Source organism: Centropristis striata, chromosome 5 (genome assembly GCF_030273125.1).
Source record: "Centropristis striata isolate RG_2023a ecotype Rhode Island chromosome 5, C.striata_1.0, whole genome shotgun sequence".
In the NCBI taxonomy this organism is placed as follows: domain Eukaryota; kingdom Metazoa; phylum Chordata; class Actinopteri; order Perciformes; family Serranidae; genus Centropristis; species Centropristis striata.
The window spans coordinates 34,239,332-34,257,566 of record NC_081521.1 but is presented as its reverse complement, the minus strand read 5'-3'; the positions used below and the strand labels follow the sequence as shown (position 1 = coordinate 34,257,566).

General features: G+C 42.1%; 2 protein-coding genes across 3 annotated transcripts in view; one reads left to right on the top strand and one right to left on the bottom strand.

Moving 5' to 3' along the window:
* Nucleotides 1-18,235, bottom strand: part of fkbpl (FKBP prolyl isomerase like) — a 53,165-nt gene that overhangs the window by 19,872 nt on the left and 15,058 nt on the right. The window lies entirely within an intron of this gene.
* LOC131971333 (protein Wnt-2b-A) lies at nt 5,659-17,100 on the top strand. The gene is made up of 5 exons (XM_059332731.1): nt 5,659-6,241; nt 8,812-9,032; nt 12,646-12,923; nt 13,546-13,810; nt 16,004-17,100. Exons 1-5 carry the CDS (start codon nt 6,060-6,062, stop codon nt 16,231-16,233), a joined length of 1,176 nt encoding a protein of 391 aa, XP_059188714.1. The 5' UTR covers nt 5,659-6,059; the 3' UTR covers nt 16,234-17,100.

The following is an 18,235-nucleotide window of genomic DNA, read 5'->3' as shown; positions in this document are numbered from 1 at the left end:
CTGTTTACATCAATAGGCAATGTTAACATTCATTCTGAGTTATGCGTCTGGCCACCTGGTGAATCTAATTCCAATAATCATTCTCCTTTTAGCTGTGTTTTTGATCTCTACCAACTCCAGAATAAAATACCTGGCTCTTTAGCTGCAAATGTAACTATGTAACTGTAATAAATACAGCAACAAGTTCACCAGCTAATCACAAACTTTTTTCTGTCTGTGTTTGGCGCTGGGCAGGTGTTCAGTGGGTTTATCATAGCTTTTTTGCTGCCTGAACTGTGAGACTAAACCAAAACCGTAAAGATGCTGGCCATAAAATCCAAACAGTGAGGTAAAACACACTAATCTGTGTAGAGATGAGTGAAACTAAAGAGTTGATTGATAATTCATTGTGGGTTGGTCACTAGAAACGTCACCTTTCACATCTCAAATTTGAAAAATTGTTAAAGCAAGAGTTTTAAATGGTTATTAATCAATTTGTGACTGGTGTCTCTATATTACTTACAAGACCAGCATTAAGGCGGAATCCAAAAATAAAGAAACCACCATGCTTTGCTTTTTAACTATATTGAATTTGAATGGGGGAATCGTAGTCAGTCAACAGTTTTTGACATTTGGCTTTATGAGACTATTTTGCTGACACACTGGTTACAAACAGCCACCCGAAAAAAAATAATGAAGTTTTTCTTGCATATGCACACATATTTCACCCCATGTCTTCATCCTAATGGTTATTCTTTTAGGGATCTATTTGATAGCTGATGGGGGGGCTCCATCATGAGAAACCTACCTGTCATTGACTAATTACAACACTTAATTACTTAATCACTTTTCTCTCAGCTTCTGCATGCATTGATCAAAAGCACATGATCCCACCAATAAATACACAGGTATCAGTTCTTCCAATAATTTAAGTCTTAGTTTACAGGGTGACTTATTCCTTGTCTAAGGACAGAGGATGTTGTACCATGTACAGTCTGTGAAGCCCTTTGAGGCAAATCTGTGATTTGTGATTTTGGGCTATATAAATAAAATTGATTTGATTTGATTTGATTTGATTTATCCTGTGCAAAAAGAAGAAAGTCAGAAAAAACTCTCACTGTGTCAGAGTTCAATTTACTGATTCACTGTTCACTATGTTACCTCAGCTAGCCACCATGTGACCAGCTGCCCATGACCTGCAGTGTATGTCACACAGACAGTTCCCTACTAAAACAGGAAACCACTCAGCACAAACTCAGTTCCACTAAAAGGGAGCAAGGAAACACTGTGCTGTAAAGGTAAATTAAATGTTTTTTTAACATTTCACATTTTAAAAAGTAAATGTTTTAAGTGGAAAAGGGAGTCAAAGCAGTCAGATTAAAGCATATCCCTGTCTATCCAGTCCAATATGAATGATGTATGCCTGATTATTTCTGTCTGTGTGACTGTTTGTCTATGTATCATTGACCCAGTCTACGTATTGCCAGTGTAGCATGCCTGTGTCTCCTAGGAAGTGTTTGAGATGTGTTAAACGTCAAAGAGGCCTCTGCAGCCACAGTCTGTGTGTGTTTGTGTGTGTGTGTGTGTGTGTGTGTATGTGCGCGTGCACCTTCATGTGTGTGCATACTCCCAATTTGTCCAGCATGACGGCATCCTCCAGCGACCTACTAAATGTTCTATTATAGAGTTATCACCATCAGATCTACGGACACTTAGTGTGTTCACAGGAGCAATAAAATCTATTAATGACAGGCTACCCTATGGATAAAGAAAGAAAGGGCCACTAGTATGCAGAGCTTAGCCCTGCGGAGGCCAACAATGATGGGTACATACTGTCGCAATAGTTACAGACGTGTCAGTGTGAGCATTTTTTGCATCTGCGCGAACAGAAAAACTTTCTCTCAATGTACATGCCTCTCGTTGCAACCTTTCTATGAGGGGAAAGTGGTTGACAACAGCCCCTGACACCTTTTCTGAGAGCTAGCCAAACGCTTCAGAAGCTTCTGGAGTTCCAATGTCGCTGTGTTTGTTCAAGGCAGTTCATCTCTGTCGGCAGATCTAAATTTACAGGACAATAAATTATCACAGATCTGGTTCGCTGGCTTGCACGCATGCATGTGTGCACACTCATACACACGCATACTGTGGCCTGTCTGTCCCTGGAGGGTAGTGTATTTTTAGGGTGTGTTGTATTCTGACCTTTCATTAGCTTTATAGATAAAGCTAGTGGATTCTCAGCTGATTATTATCCAAACAGCCACTCAGGCCTGGACCTTTTATCCTCATGGCTACTTAACACGCAGAAATTATGACAGTATTAAATCCATCTAAAACTAGAAGGGTACTCCGAGAACGCAGACCTCCGCCAAGGCCATACCCTGTCTCACAATGATAACGAAGGTGAAAAATAATTTGTGTGTGGGCCCAGGACTCAATTCTGCTCCAAAATGTAATGGATTCTTCCCTGACCCACGCTACACCCTTTTATTAAAGTTGAATGAAAATCGGGCCAGTAGTTTACCCCACTGACAAACCGACAAATAAACAAACCGAACCAAAGACATAACCTCCTTGGTTGAGGAGACAGTCATCAAGGATTAAAACAAAATATTTAGGAAGAAAACTGATCTTGTTGAGAAAATGACAGCACTGGTCATGAGATCAACAATAGACTGTGAGGATGGATGACACTACATCTTTACATTCTCTGACCGTAGAAAAATGAAGCCAAAATAACTAAATCTTCAGTGGGGATGGCACAATACCACTTTTTCAAGTCCGATGCCAGTGCAGATACCGACATAGCAACCTTAAGTATCTGCAGATACTGATACCAATCTGATACTGTCATTTTCTATCATGCTCAAACTGTGAAACAACTACTGCCCTAAAGGAAGAAATACATTGCCCATAACAATGCTGCCAGTAGCTCCTCACAGGATGCTGTTGGTTCAGAACTTCCAGCTGTTCAACTCGAACATATTACTTCCACCTGTCCTTTGCTTTCCCTCAAATGTGCCCAGTGTTGAGATTGCCCCCGTGTGTCCCATCACTATGGGGACTCTTCCAGGTCTGACGACAGGCTGTCCTCCCTGCTCCAGTCTGCCAGGGGATGGGAATACACACTGAGCTCATCCCTGGACTGCCTGACTGGTAACAGCCCACAACATAATCCCCACAAGGGACACATTACTGGACTATTAGTCCAACTCTTCCACCTACTATGCATGCCACTGGCTTGCCTGGGTTCTTTCCGCCCATTCCCTTTTCTTCCTGCAACTTTCCTTTTAGAAATAATCCTAAGTGATTATAATGTATCAACACAGAAATCAATTGGATTAGTCAAAAACCGCTGCCTCTGTAAGTCTCACCTTTATCCCTCCTTCACCCCAGCGCCGCGTTTATACATAGCAACCCCTGTCAGTACTTTTCCTCAGAGGAGATGGTTGCCAGATTGGACCTCGTACATCAGGGCAAACTTTTCCTCCAACTGACAAGAAGGCGTTTGACTCTGTTATTGTTTATGAGGAGAAAGCTGGGGTCAAGTTCACAGGCTGGGAAAGAAAGAGAGAGAGAGAGAGAGAGAGAGACAAAGAGAGAGAAAGTCTGTTCCAGCTCCAGCCCCATGAGAGAAAGCATAACTCAGCCGTGTTTGTGCTTTCCTAATTCCTTTTGATTTAGCAGAAAATTGTGAGCTAAGCTGCAGCGCACAAATATTCACCAGAGCTGAGCTTCCTTGCCTCACCTCGTGGCCTCTCACACTCTAGTACATTAGTCTGTATGTTTGTGAATGTGGATGTGTGTGTGTGTGTGTGTGTGTGTCCCATTCTGACAGCCGCCTGCCTGCTGAGCTCTAAGCAGAAATACAAATGTCTCTAAAAGGAGCTTAGCTTTAACAGCAGCTTTGGCATAAACACTAGAGCTGTTTTCTCAAGCTTTTGATGAAACAGCCGTTTGCAACAGCCATGGCTAATTATAATAGTTTCAATTCCGACAGGGATTTACCTGATTTGTTTACTTGTTTGTTAGCACTACTGAGTCAGCTGAATCAACTGTGGTATTCTTAATCCAATATCACAAACTCTCTTGAGAAGTTCAAGTCTATGTTGATATGAACGCTGTGAAATTGGTGTCCATGAACACGTCGAGCTTTTGATTTTGATTTTGTAAAAACAATAATCTTTGGATACTTAAATGTGGATTTAAATCTGTCAGGAGTCATTCAAGGACAAAGAGAAATATCGTAGATTTGATGATGGAAGACAGCTCGCTGACGAGCCTGAAGACAACCTGAAGATGCACAGACACACATTGGAAAAAAGGTAAGGATGGTCACTCTCCTGGGACAATGCACTATGTGTGTGTGAGCTTTATTCAAGCGCTGTCTCAGCACTCTCGCTCTTTTACACATGTGGTTCATATTTAAGCCATAGTGCTGTTCCACTGGACGATTTGGCTCTGTTCTCCCGGTCCCACATTCCCTTCCCATTCCTTTTTTTCTCTGACTTTCATTTCTGCTGTACTTTAGGTGGTGTACAGCTCAAGGCATAACAAATATTTTTTTAAATACAAGTATTTATTAATAATAATAATCAGGGATTTTTTAAATTTATATATATTAAATTTTTGTTTCCATCTTGAGACCGATATTCATGTCAGTGTGGAGTACACAAAAATAGGCTTTACCATGTGGTTATTTCATAAAGACTATGTATTTATCTTATTGAAAAACATACTTTATCATCATTACTGAGATATAATATATTGGGACAGAGGATTTTGACATTATAACACAGCCCTAATAATAAATATAATAATAGCTTAATCTTTGTCACAGTTTTACTTAAATATTTGGCTATAGCTTTATCAGTGACAGCACTCACCGCTAAATATTTATATTACGTAAATGGGCCAAATTTTTCCCCCAATTTTTTTTTTGTTTTATTTGCAGCTCCTGCACAGCTTGATGTTAAAATTAAGATCTTTGTTATGCAATTATTATAATTACATGAAAGATGAGAAGCAGCATGAAGAGTAGAGCAATAATCATATTGAGTGAATATAATAGTATTGATTCTAAGTATGAATAATTGAAAATAATGAAAGCTAAATCAGATATGTGTGAATGCCATACTCACTATAAAAATAGACTAGATATAGACAAGATCATATTGATACATGTAGGACATTTGGTTTCCATAAGTGATTGCAGCATTTTACATTAAGAATGGAAAATACTCTTTCTGTAAAGTAAAAAAATCCTCTAAAATATGAAAAAACACATTTTTCCTGTGATTTAATTATCCAGTTTTACTGGGTTGTAAAATGAAGGCGCCATAACTAATTATAAGTTTTTCTGTCTGTGGCTCCAGATGAACTTCTCACATTAGGACCGTCTCCACCTCAGCAACATCACCCCTCACGGCAGCACACACACACACACGCACACGCACACACACACACTTCTCCATCCATCCCTCTTTAATATCTCCTTCCTAGTCAAACTCTGTAACCCCTGCATCTGCCCAATGGGCGAGAGGAGCCGTCAGCAGCGAGCCCTCCCTCAGCTCTCTCTCTCTTTCTCTCCCCCTCCCCTCTCTCTCTCAGCTCTGACTGTCCACAGCGCACTGATAAAGGAGAGGTCCGGTGCGAGCATCCGACCCAGCACAGAGTCACACAGCCGACAAAACTGCAGCGACTCTCGCATCTGCCAATCTCTGGCTCCATCTGGGATCATATTTATGTCTCTGAACTAAGCCAGACCCAAGGATAAGTGTTTGGGAGCTGAGAGGTGAAATAAGCCACACTTGTTGCTCGTCTCGTCAGGTAAATCTCCTGCCGGCAGCCAGAAGAGCTCAGTGGAGAGTCTGGTGCGCACATGGCACCGAAAACGCGCTCCACACACTCCTGACAGTCGCGCTATTAATATGGAACCACACACTGGATAATGAGGCCTACCTACTGAATGGGTGCTTAACACTACTTCATATCAAACCTTGGCTTTTTTTTCTCCATCCCTTGAAATCTTATATTTTTTGGAACTTTTTGGTGTTAAAAAAAAAAAAAAAAAGCGCAGAGCCATGCTGGGTTTAAACAGGATTCAGAGCCTCCGGGCAGCCCGGATTCGGAGCTGTGGTTCGGCGGGAGCCAAACTCTCACCCCGGTCTCCTTCATGCCAAAACACCGGTGCCAGTTCGAGGATTTACTGTGCGTGTCTGTTGCTGCTGCTGCTGGTGACGCCTCGGGTGGACTCTTCATGGTGGTGAGTACTGTTTGCACACATCACACCTATACAGGCCGACCTGCCAGCGAGACTTATGGGAGCCGAATTTGTCATTTTTGGGGAGAAATAATTAAGTAAATCATTATTTTAAAAATTAAATCAAGAACTGGGAGGGGAGAGGGAGGAAAGATTTAAACACTTGTCATTAATCTAATCATTTGAAGCGAAGCTGGGACTTCTGCCTACCAAAAGTGTTTCGTTAGAAACTTCAGGGATTCAATCTGCCAACGAATTTAACTTATGGTCACTATTTTATTTATAATAACCATTTTCCAAAAGCCAAACCCATTCCAATTAATTCAGAGCAGAGATTTTCCAACAGCAGACAGACAAGGCCATTATGAGGATCGATGGTTTGTAAATTTATTATCACTGTCTAACCGACAGAGCTTTACTGCAACATTATAAACTTTATCATTCATAAAAAAATCAAAGTATTTATTTAAAAAAGGTTTTGTAGGCTATTATTTGTCACGAATGAATGCATTGCCTTGTAATTTTTATGGGGAAACGACTGCACAGAGAAACAATAAATGTGCGTTTCTGTCATCACTTAATTTAATCCAAAATGATTTGCTCCTGAAAAACACGCAGGAGCATTAATAGTGAAAATGCCCTAAAATATTATGAGTTTGTGGACTACATTCAAGCTATTTTAGGATTTTGTTTCTTAAATGCATTTTCTCTTCGTGTCAGTTTGTTGGCCTGCCACACTGAGCAATAATAATAGAGCGATAAATGTAATTTATGTCGGCGCTGTTGGCTGAGCGCGTGTTCAGCTCAGCTGGGGCCTGCATTCAACAAGGCAGAGCAGTCATTAATTCACCAGGTACCACACACACACACACACACACACACACACACACACACACACACACACACACATTACTTCACTAAAATACCCCAAAACCAGCCATCTAGAGCATAGGTGAGGGGTGAAAAAATATCTCATTGCCTGCGCAATAACATACGTGAAAATGTCCATGTGTGTGAGTGTGTTTATAGGAGAAGTGTCTGTGTGTGGGCGGGTATGGGGGTGATGGAATGCCTAATAGTTTGTGTAGATTAAAAGCAGTTATGGGGAGTAGTGGGAAGAGTGTGTGTAGGGGCTTTGGTTGGGCATTATTGGCTTTGAGGGGAATTTAGTGCAGGAGATACATTATCTAACTGTTTATCACATTTCTGTCGGTGTACATTAAGTGATGATATGGACAGATCTTGGACTTTAACACCACTGGGAAATGTCTGAGAAATGTGGAAATAAGAGAAATGTGATAGAAAAAAACATTATATTGCATGTATTATGTAATGCAATTATATGTCTTGGAAAATATAAAGAGCCCAAAACAGTTTCCAAGTATTTGTCGAAAGCAGTTGTTGCATGTCTTTGCAAGGCTATTGCAGTTTTGACGACTGACATTGCAGAAAATTTAACTTACTTTGCTTTATAAAATATAGCAGGGAATTTTAAGGCTAAAATGAAATGCTTTTTCCTGATAATCCCAGATAAAAGGATCCAATCAGTCTTTTTTTAGTGTTGATGTGGAATCCAACAGGACTTGAGTAGATAACAGGGCATCAAGAGGCCTATAATATCAGCTGCGTCATCAATAGAAGCCTTCGCTATTTGTATCTGGCTTGTCTTTCTTGTATGATTCACGGTAGAGTTGTGGGGCTTTACAGCATGTTGTTTTATACTTGTGGATAATGATTTACTATCCTATAAAATCCACAAGTCCTCCTGACTCTCAGAGAGAAAATTAAGTGTGAATTGCATGCTCTGGCTCTTTCCTTTGATGAGCACTCTGTTCTTATTCCTCCTCTCTAATCCCACTCTGGGGAGCAGAGAGCCTCCAGTCTCCATCCTCTCGCCCCGGCCTCGTAAAACACGACCACACAGCTACACGCTCCCTGACCTCCCCTCGCTGACCCGCCGAAACCTCGCAGCCACCGAGCTGCAAGAGGTCTCCCGCATGCACAATTGAGTATATTTTGGGTGTTTGAACGCAGCATTTATCTGTAGGAGTCTATTTCATTAGGGCAGGGAGAAAGATTGGAAGAGGCATGCAGGAGATGAGCATGAGAGTGAACAGGGAGAAGGGTAAAGTGAGTAAATGGGGTCTTAGATTGACAGGGTTATTGGAGGCCCCAGACTCCGTGCTCTGATTTGTGACGACATGATTTCACCTATCCCATTGGGAAACATTTAAACACACATACACATGCAGGTCTTGTGGGGAGAGGTTAAGTGCTTATTTATTTGGAGAGTGGAGTAAATGGTTTCCACTCCCCTCCTACTCGCAAACCTTAAACTGTTAAGTGTAGTGAACTCTGACTCACAGAGGACTGTTACTGCAGCTCTCCTTCACGCCACTCACCACATTTGAGTGTGTGTATCCACATGTGTATACACCTACCATATGAGGGCACCTATGTGTACTTATGAATTCCAATATACCATCAATCTCTGCTGAACTTCATATTCTGCAGTTGGTGTGGATTCAGTTCAAAACCACTGATAAGTTTGTTGGGGTTTTTTGCAACTTCAGGTACATCGGTGCACTGGGGGCCCGTGTGATCTGTGACAACATCCCAGGCTTGGTGAACAAGCAGCGGCAACTCTGCCAGCGCCACCCAGACATCATGCAGGCCATTGGTGAGGGCACCAAAGAGTGGATCAGAGAGTGCCAGCACCAGTTCAGACACCACCGCTGGAACTGCAGCACGCTGGACCGCGACCACACCGTGTTTGGACGTGTCTTGCTACGGAGTAAGTCCATGTGTGTGTCCACATGTCTGCCTGTCTGCTTACTGACTGTGTGGCCAAAGAGATACTGAGCCAGAACCTGCACCCGATCTGCTACTATCTCTCACTCTTATCCTTCTTCTTCAATTTTACTGCCTTATCTCTCCCTTCTCCCCTTCGTCCTTCTCCCCTCGCTCTGTTCTTTCTCCAATCTTTCCTTCTCATACTCACGTATGCTGGTGCTCCGTGTTTATAGTTGCTAATGGACTGTTGTAATGCCTTATGCCTCGTCAATAAACACACGGGCTTCGAAACGCGGGCTTGTCGTCATTTTGTTTTTCCACCCCTGCCAGACCTGTCTGCTTTGTAACAGATTCATATGCACACATGCATGCTGACATACATATTTTATGTTTGTAGCCAGTGCATGTTTACTTCCTGTAGGGTTTTTATAACTGCACAGATTCATGAATATTTATTAAATAACAGAGAACAGGGACTCTTCAGTAAAAACACCTGATAGCCAAGTTGTCTTTTTCATCAGCTGGTTATTTTGCATGAAAGTTTAAACGATGGTTGTTCTGTAAGCTGTCCATCATGCAATATTGTGCAATAACACTGCAGTAGATCATTACAGTTGCATTCTGAATGCAGAGGACGGACACAGTGATGCACCTGTGAGTTACTGTTGCATCAGTGCAACCAGTAAAAAGAGCCACAATGCTACATTTTCGGGGTTATGGTAGTAGATTATGTTTTTTTTTTTAATTTTGGAGTGAGGGATAATGATGAACGCTTCATTTCTAGCTGTTCATTGCAGTGGATTTGGACTCAGGTTGCACAAAATAAGGTGCTTGTCTCTACAGACTTAGTATCTGACATGTTATTGTCCCTCTTCCAGCCATCCTAAGCATGTGTGGGGGTCGACGACGCATGGAAAAAATAGCAGATATGGAGATACAGGCTGCGTGTGTGTGTGTGGAGGACAGGAATAAACAGTAATGTAGATGTAAATATTTAGAGAGATATTCGCACTGTCAGGCAAACAGCGCAGGTTTGAATGATGACCAGAAATGCCCTCCTCCATCCTCCCCCACATACGCCCCCTCAACAGCACCCACTGCCCCCTTTTACTCACCCCAGAGATGGATTGGGACATTCCAGTGAATACAGAGAAAGCAGGTTTGATCACACATGCTTGTCTGGCCCAGGCTGGTTCAGATAAGTCTGCAGAGTGAACCTCGCTTTCAGATACAAAAGTGCCCCAACCATTGTCATTTAAAATCACTATGATAGTTAGTCTTGTGATGTTATTTTGAAGTGCTGTTACTTGAGTACTTCCCATTTCACTCATGTATGACTTACTTGGCAGGCAATGTGTGAGGCATATGTAATCTGAGATTCTGATGAAACAAAAAAAATATGTATGTGAGCACTGTTAGAAACAACAGTTCAATAGACCAAAGGTACACTACTATGCACTATGCAAGCTAACTGCAAGGCTGCGTGGCAAAAGCACAAAACTCTGTCAGTGTTCAAGGAAACTGAAGTTAGGATGCATCCAGTCACAGTTCTGCAATCACAGTTTGTGATCATTAATGTTTTTTGGCAGTGCTCAGCTGCAGAACCATGGCTGGTTGATGTTGCCGAAAAATGAGAGATGGATGACTAAAATAAAGGATAAAACCATACTTATGTAGAAAGGGTCTAAAAAATGGTTTATCATCTTGAGATATTGCATGTAGAGTTGACATGTATGCCCGAGGAAGGGAAAGCTCAAGTCTGGATCCAAAATAGAAAGAGTTCATCAACTGGGGAGCATGAATATACTTAGCGCACTTCATGGCAATCTTTATTTAATTATCTATTCAAGATACGTTTTATTTGATGTTGATGTTTCATGTGTGCAAAAAAGTATTAAAACATCATCTTGGAAGTGGCACAAGAAAGTTTGCATGGCCACAACAAGCATTCACTGATAAACATTAATACCACATTTTATAAACTTAGGGGGTCATATCAACATGGAAAAAAGTGTTGTAAAAGTGTAAAAGTGTCATAATGATCACAATTCTTACCATCTATGATTCTGAATTAATTCACAATGTTAATGAAGTTGATGGAATAAAGTTAATCTTCAAACAAGCCCAAATATAAAAAAGGTGAGACCATGTCAAACATGTATCCACCATCACCAGTAAAAAAGAAACTGCTAGTCCAATGATGCCTCTCACAAGTGTCTTCTGCAAACAGTCCTGAGTTGTGACAGGGGATGTGGCAAAATGGTGTGTATGTTTGTCTGTTTCTATAAAGTGCAAGTCTGTGAATTCATTTGGAGGTTATGCACCTTTTTGCAATAGGCCACTCTCATTGCCATGTCCCCTTTAGGCCAACTGGCAAGAAAACAAACACACACCTCACAAACACACACTCACTTGACCTCCATGCCAAATTTGAGCCTCCTACAGGAAAAACTGGGGTGGGGAATTTTTTGTGCACCAACAGAGTGAGCTGTAGAGCTGCTGGTTGCAGCTGAGCAATTTGGTGCATTTTTTAAATTTAATATCTATATAATTAGCTTTGCCAGATGAAAGTGAACTATTTTGTAGATACTTTGTATCCCATCACCCAGAGACGAGTTAACATAAGTGGAGTGGAGCACAAACAAACGAGACCTGCTGACAAACTCTCAGCCAACTCTGGTCGGGTGAAGAAAACATCACAATCCACAGCTCATATCAATTCAAGAGACCTGCGGCTGTACAGTGTTTTGGATAACACTGGCTTTGCTCTGTTCATACACTGCAGCATGGAGGCTGTTCTCCAATGCCGGAGATATAACATTAATAACAACACAGCTCTCTGCTTCGCGTAGGATTCCCAAAAATTGGGACATGCCTGGTTTTACTTTACAAGAAGATGAATCTACACAATGGGGGAATTAGACTCTCATTCCAGGTGAAGCCGTTTCTTCTATCTGAAATAGCATTCAAGTTGTTTCAGCTTTGAGTCTAAAGGCAGGAAGTGAACACCACATATGTCTGTTGGCTGTGACTAAAGATGAACAAGTTCTTCTGCCTCTGGCTGTTGTCTTTTGAGGCATTCACTCCCACGGGTGCTGCAAAAAGCAACTGTGACTAAAGACTATATCTAATTCTCTATGTGTCTTTGGCCACACAATAGATGAGTCATATTCTAAGGAACTAAAGAGACCAGAAAAGCACAGCAATGGTAGAAAATGCTGTCATGACATCACCCTGGCGCTGATTAATGGGGTATCACTGTGTCTGTATTTAAACAATTTATGTGAGCAGAGGAGAGCCCCGCAGCTGGGATTATTTCCATGATAATATTTAAACAGAGCTGTCCTATACTCCACATCAGGCCTGATATGCCCCCGTCAGCTGCACCTTCATGTCCTCATGGCTCACACCCAGGCCTGGTCATGGCATTATGTGTATCTGTGCATGCATGTTAACAAGTGGGCTGCACAGTTTTGTCTTCGGGTCGTAGAGAATTGTATTGCATGATTTGAGTAGCATTCAATAAAAGAATGTGTTATTCTGACCTCTAGCTCAGTCTGAAATCGTGGTTTCTTTTTGCTTTTGTGCTTTCTCTGTCTGTCTCTTTTTCTCAGGCAGCCGTGAAGCAGCATTCGTCTACGCTATCTCCTCAGCAGGAGTGGTGTACGCGCTCACTCGTGCCTGCAGCCAGGGGGAGCTGAAGACGTGTAACTGCGACCCGCACAAGCGTGGACGTTCAAGCGATGAGAGAGGAGAGTTTGACTGGGGTGGCTGCAGTGATAATATCAACTATGGGATAAAGTTTGCCAAAGCCTTCATAGATGCCAAAGAGAGGACTGTCCGAGATGCACGGGCACTCATGAACCTGCACAACAACCGCTGTGGCAGAACAGTAAGTGTGCGATTACAGCATCAGTTACCCAAAAAGTTAAGGGTATAATTAGCTATGCAGATTTTGGTTTTCTGTTCTCAAGATTTGATAAACCCGCATTTTGGACCCATTTACACCTGGTATTAACATGCAATCTGTATCTGGGAAAGTTTAGAAGGTGAAGGTTTGTAGGGTTAGAGTATGGGTGAACTGTCCCTTTAACTACACAACCAAACTGTACAGCCTGTATTCACACCTTCCTGGGATCCAATCTCAATGTGATGCCATCCCCAATTGCAATGTATTCTGAGTGCAATTTTGGCTGCTACTTCTTTATTTTATCAGATGTAGATCACATGTTAATACTATGTGTATATGGGGTCTGAAATGTATATCACAATCCGAATGTAGGTAAAAGGAATTTTGTGACAGGTTAAAAAAATACATTTAGGGAATTAAACAGCAAAATCTCTTTCCTGTATTCCCATACATCTATGAAAATTTTTTATAGGGCCAACAATTTAAGAAAATGTTCCTGTCTTAGCACTGCTTTTTTTGAACATTTAAAACTACATTTCAAGATGGCTAAAACGTAAATACAATTTAACACACTTACATACATACTTGTATGTACTGTATGTAGGCAGTGAAGCGGTTCATGAAGCTGGAGTGTAAATGTCATGGTGTGAGCGGCTCTTGCACACTGCGTACGTGTTGGATGGCCATGTCAGACTTCAGGAAGACTGGCGACTACCTGAGGAGGAAATACAACGGGGCCATCGAGGTGACGATGAATCAGGATGGGACGGGCTTCGCTGTGGCTAACAAAGCCTTCAGGAAGGCCACCAAGAATGACCTGGTCTACTTTGAGAACTCTCCGGATTACTGCCTACAAGACAAAACAGCAGGTAAGAGGGCAAAAGGAGAGAAGAAGAAGAAGGTGGATGGGACTTTAAGACACAGAGAGGCAGTTTCTCATGGGTGTTGATGGATTGCCCCGACTGTGTTATGTTTTAGGGGTGTTATGTGTGTGTTGTGTGTATGTTCATGCATGACTAGTGTGTTTGTGTGTGTGGTGGATGTCAGTGTGTGTGTCTGTAATGGTAGTCAGATAACACAGCAGGCCTCCTGTGTGATGTCGGTGGAAGCTAATATCCTTGTACCCTGGGGACATGGTCGTTCTGTGACCACCTGACCTCTATCAGTCTCTGTCAACACACACACATATACACACACATATACACAGCCCCATGGTCAGAGTATCTGTTGATCAACCTTTACACAATAGACCTAATTATTTAGTTTCTGATTGGTCAATTGATGGATGAAACATCTTTTCCAAATTTGTTATCAATATGTCCATCACTTAGAAGCTCTGTCCAGTTCTCCCTCTCCCTTGCTGCCTTTGTCCGCCTCTCTTCATCCCTTCATCCATCCTCCCCCTCTTTCTCACCTTCCCAGTGGAATCCACAGCCTAGGGACACAAGCAGCTAATTTGAAAAAAAAAAATCACTTCTTTCTGTCTGTCACAGTCTCTCCCTCTCTCTCTGTCTGAACTAAGCGTAGCTGGAGGGCAGAGTGGGCCTCAGAGTGTGAGAGCCTGTCTGTCTGTCACGCTCCACTGTCCATTTAACCCTCACACACACACACACACACACACACACTCTCTCTCTCTCTCTCTCTCTCACACACACACACACACACACACACACACACACACACACACACACACAGAGTGGCTTCAAAGGGAGCAGTGGCTTGGGAAAGGCAGTGTAACTATAGGCCACTCTACCAACACTGCATAGTTGTGTGTGTGGGTCTGTTGTTCTACGGGCAGCTTGTTGTGATAGGTAGCAGTTCAAACAGGGAGCTTCTCACACGGAACAACAGCACTAATCTCTGTGGGGATGACATTCACATAAGACAGACAATATGCCAGACTGTTAAACACTATGATACAGTCAACAACAGTTACAAGAACGATAAAGAGATATCTGCACGTGAATTCAGAATCTGTAGGTAACAGGACAATATTTCGATACTTAAATTGTTCTGCTTTCTGTTTGTTTTCAGAGTAGTATAGTCCAGTCACGTTTGAGCAGGCTTTGGTTGCATGCAGGTAAAATGTCTCAGCGGAGAGAAGTGAGGCAGAACGCATTTGCCAAAATTCAATCTCAGAACCCATCGGCTATCATCAGACGATGATTTGTTTTTTTATTAGCAGTCTTTGTATCCGCATTAATATGCAGATATAACGGTTTAAAGAGATTAACACCTTAGCACCTACAAAAAGATTCAATGAAGTTTCTCATAGGACTGTAAACAATGACTGGTTCATGGTAGAGGAAGTCTTGACCCAGATATCCGTTATCCAGATATCCACTGGCTGTACCAGAGTCACAGAGATATTGCCCCCAGAGGCTGAATTGTTGTCAGAACAATGGATTCTGAATTCAAACCTGCAATTCTACTGCTTTAGTTCACACTTGCCGGATGTATTGCACTGAACCAAAGGACATGAATTGTTTTAGAGTTGGTGCAATATGGATAAACCATGGTCGCATGGAGGTACATGCCTATTTGGAAATGAATACATCCATACATGTATTTCACAGTATTTCTGACCATAAGTAGTGACTTGGGTGCTGTTCTCAGGGGAGGATTTAGTGATTTGGGGGCCCACACGAAAACTTGCTTGGGTCTATATTTTTTAGCCTTTTTTAACTGGGAATGCTGGTAATGTCAGTGGTAGAAGAAGTACCACAAAGTATTTATTTATGGGGGATCTAATGGGGTTTTTCAATTCTAATACATGCTTAATGAATGAATTTTAGTGCATCATATCTCAATTTTTGTGAGTAACATATCTAATGAGATCTGATATGGAATAGAACTCATGTGGTTAAATAATTGATTGTTGACTGCTCAAATTGATTGACTGTTTAATAACTGCACTTAAAACACAAGCCTGATTCTTGTCATGAGCTTTTCAAAAACGTTTAAACCAGAAGCAATTTATTAATAGTACTGAAAGTTCATATTGTTGTAATAATTGTACTTATAGAAAGCTAACTCTAATTCTCTTGCTGTGGTCTCTGCAGGATCTCTGGGCACGGCCGGGCGGGTCTGCAATAAGACATCACGTGGTACGGATGGCTGTGAGGTCATGTGCTGTGGGCGGGGCTACGACACCACGAGAGTCAAGCAAATCACCAAGTGCGAGTGCAAGTTCAAATGGTGCTGCGCCGTGGAGTGTAAGGACTGTGAGGAAGCCGTGGACATACACACGTGCAAAGCTCCCAAACGAGCTGAATGGTTGGACCAGACCTGAGGACACGCCCCCTCTGCCCCCTGTAATGCAACCCCACCCCTTTCCCCTTTACAGGACATCCTGTGGAACATGGCATTCTGGGAAAGTTTGTCCGAAAGTGCTCTGCGTCTCCGCCCTCCCCTGCCCCCATCTCGGTTCATCATTGCATGGCTTTTCTACCTGTCTCTGTGAAAGCACTAGAATTCAGTACCCATCAATATGAATTAACACCCATTAGTTTGTGAATGGCCCTGTGACTGAACTGCTGGGATCAGATGATGAAATGGTGAAACCAGTGAACACTTAGGGGTTCGGGTGGTATGGGCTTTTATCGAATATTCAGTCCAGACGGCCTTTTTTCTAGCGTGTGGTTCAGGGTTAAAAATGGTTTGCTGCTTTCATGATGCTTTAAAGACACATTTTTACATTAACTGAGCCTTCAAACGTATCCAGTATTATTACAACAACATCATATACTCACATAATTTTTTTTCTTTCTTTTTTTGGGGAAATACACTCTTATCTACCAAAAACGAATACTTGGTTGGACTTTGGGAAGTAGCTTGACAAGTGCACTTTGAGAAGTGGACATCTAAGTGTAAGTTTGGCTCTGTGTGGCCAAACAGAAGTCCAGGCAGAGGACTACCAGAGAACGGGGAGATGGACACTAGATGAATAAATGGACGGATGCATCATTGGGACTTTGAATGCAACTGTAAAAAAAAAAAATGAAAATGAAAAAAAAGGCTGTTTAAAGTGATTTATTTAAATTGTGAAGTGTTGTTTCATTTCTCATCTGCGGATGAGACTGCACTACATTGGCTGACACAAGGTGAGAGAGAAGAGCACTCCCATTATTATGATTATACAGTGTACTCTAGTTTTCAGTGTGTAAGACGACAAACTGCTGCTGAGAAGAAGACAAAGAAGATGGCCTGGATGGTCATTCAGTCACACATAACTACAACATCAGACAGAATTCACTTCTCTGCTCTCCAGCTTGCTTGTATAACATTGTGTATATTGCCTTATCTAAACAGATGTTCATATGAAATATATGGTGCATTAGTATGACACTGGAATCTTTGTTTTTTGTTCAGACAGACAAACATAGAGGTTGAAGGCAAGAAAGGGACTAGATGCAAACAGAGCAGAACTAATCAGTGGGGCCGAGCAGGATAGTGAGTAAGTTCCCGTTGTACCGCTGTCATAACCTGCCGTGTTATTCCCATCACACACACACACACACATATACACACACACACAGGCACACCATCGCTGCTCCCCACCAGCATGAGTTGAGAGACACTGGGGCAGTAATAATACAATCTATGTCGGTAACAAAGGCTGATTCTGTGTGAGTTGGGGCGGGGTGTGTTATATCAGTCAAGGGGAGGGAAGTGTTTGATTAAAGGCCCAACCTAAACCCCAACCCTGCTGGCCTCATCCCACCCCTCGCTATGTGGAATTCCAGGTGGGTCCCAGGCTAATGACTAGATGGCTGTAATTACCTGGGGCTGTTGATAGCTGGTGATTGGACATGGTCGTGCCACAGAGGACCTAGTGTGGGTTCCTGCTGGGACCACATTTAATCAAAGGCTTCTTGGCCGGCTTATCAAAGGGAATACTTTCCAGCAATCTTCTCTGTCTCAGCCCCCTCTGCTCCTCAGACTCTCAGTCCAGTTCAGTCTCTGTTACATTAGAGCCCAGAGACTCCTGATGACATGAATTCAAAGGGATATTGCACATGAGCGCAAACTTAAGATGAAAGCAGTCGGTAAACACAACTGCACGGAGGCCTTTAGTATTAAATGGCTGCCTTTTTACTAAGCAAACATACCGTCTTCACAGACTTAAAAAAAGGGTGAATGTTTTGGATCATAAGAGTGAAGTAAATGCAGGAATGCCATAAATCTGCATTATTTCTAATGGGCAGCAGAGAGCAACTACGCTGGTTGCAAAATTACATCCGATTGTATAGAAGCCTATGAGACAATGATCACTTGAACTTGAATTATTGTCT

Excerpts from the sequence above, each read along its gene's own strand:
- LOC131971333 (XM_059332731.1), top strand. The coding sequence starts at position 6,060 with ATGCTGGGTTTAAACAGGATTCAGAGCCTCCGGGCAGCCCGGATTCGG. Across the intron at positions 9,033-12,645 it reads TGGACGTGTCTTGCTACGGA|GCAGCCGTGAAGCAGCATTC; the intron begins GTAAGTCCATGT and ends TCTTTTTCTCAG. Across the intron at positions 13,811-16,003 it reads CCTACAAGACAAAACAGCAG|GATCTCTGGGCACGGCCGGG; the intron begins GTAAGAGGGCAA and ends TGGTCTCTGCAG.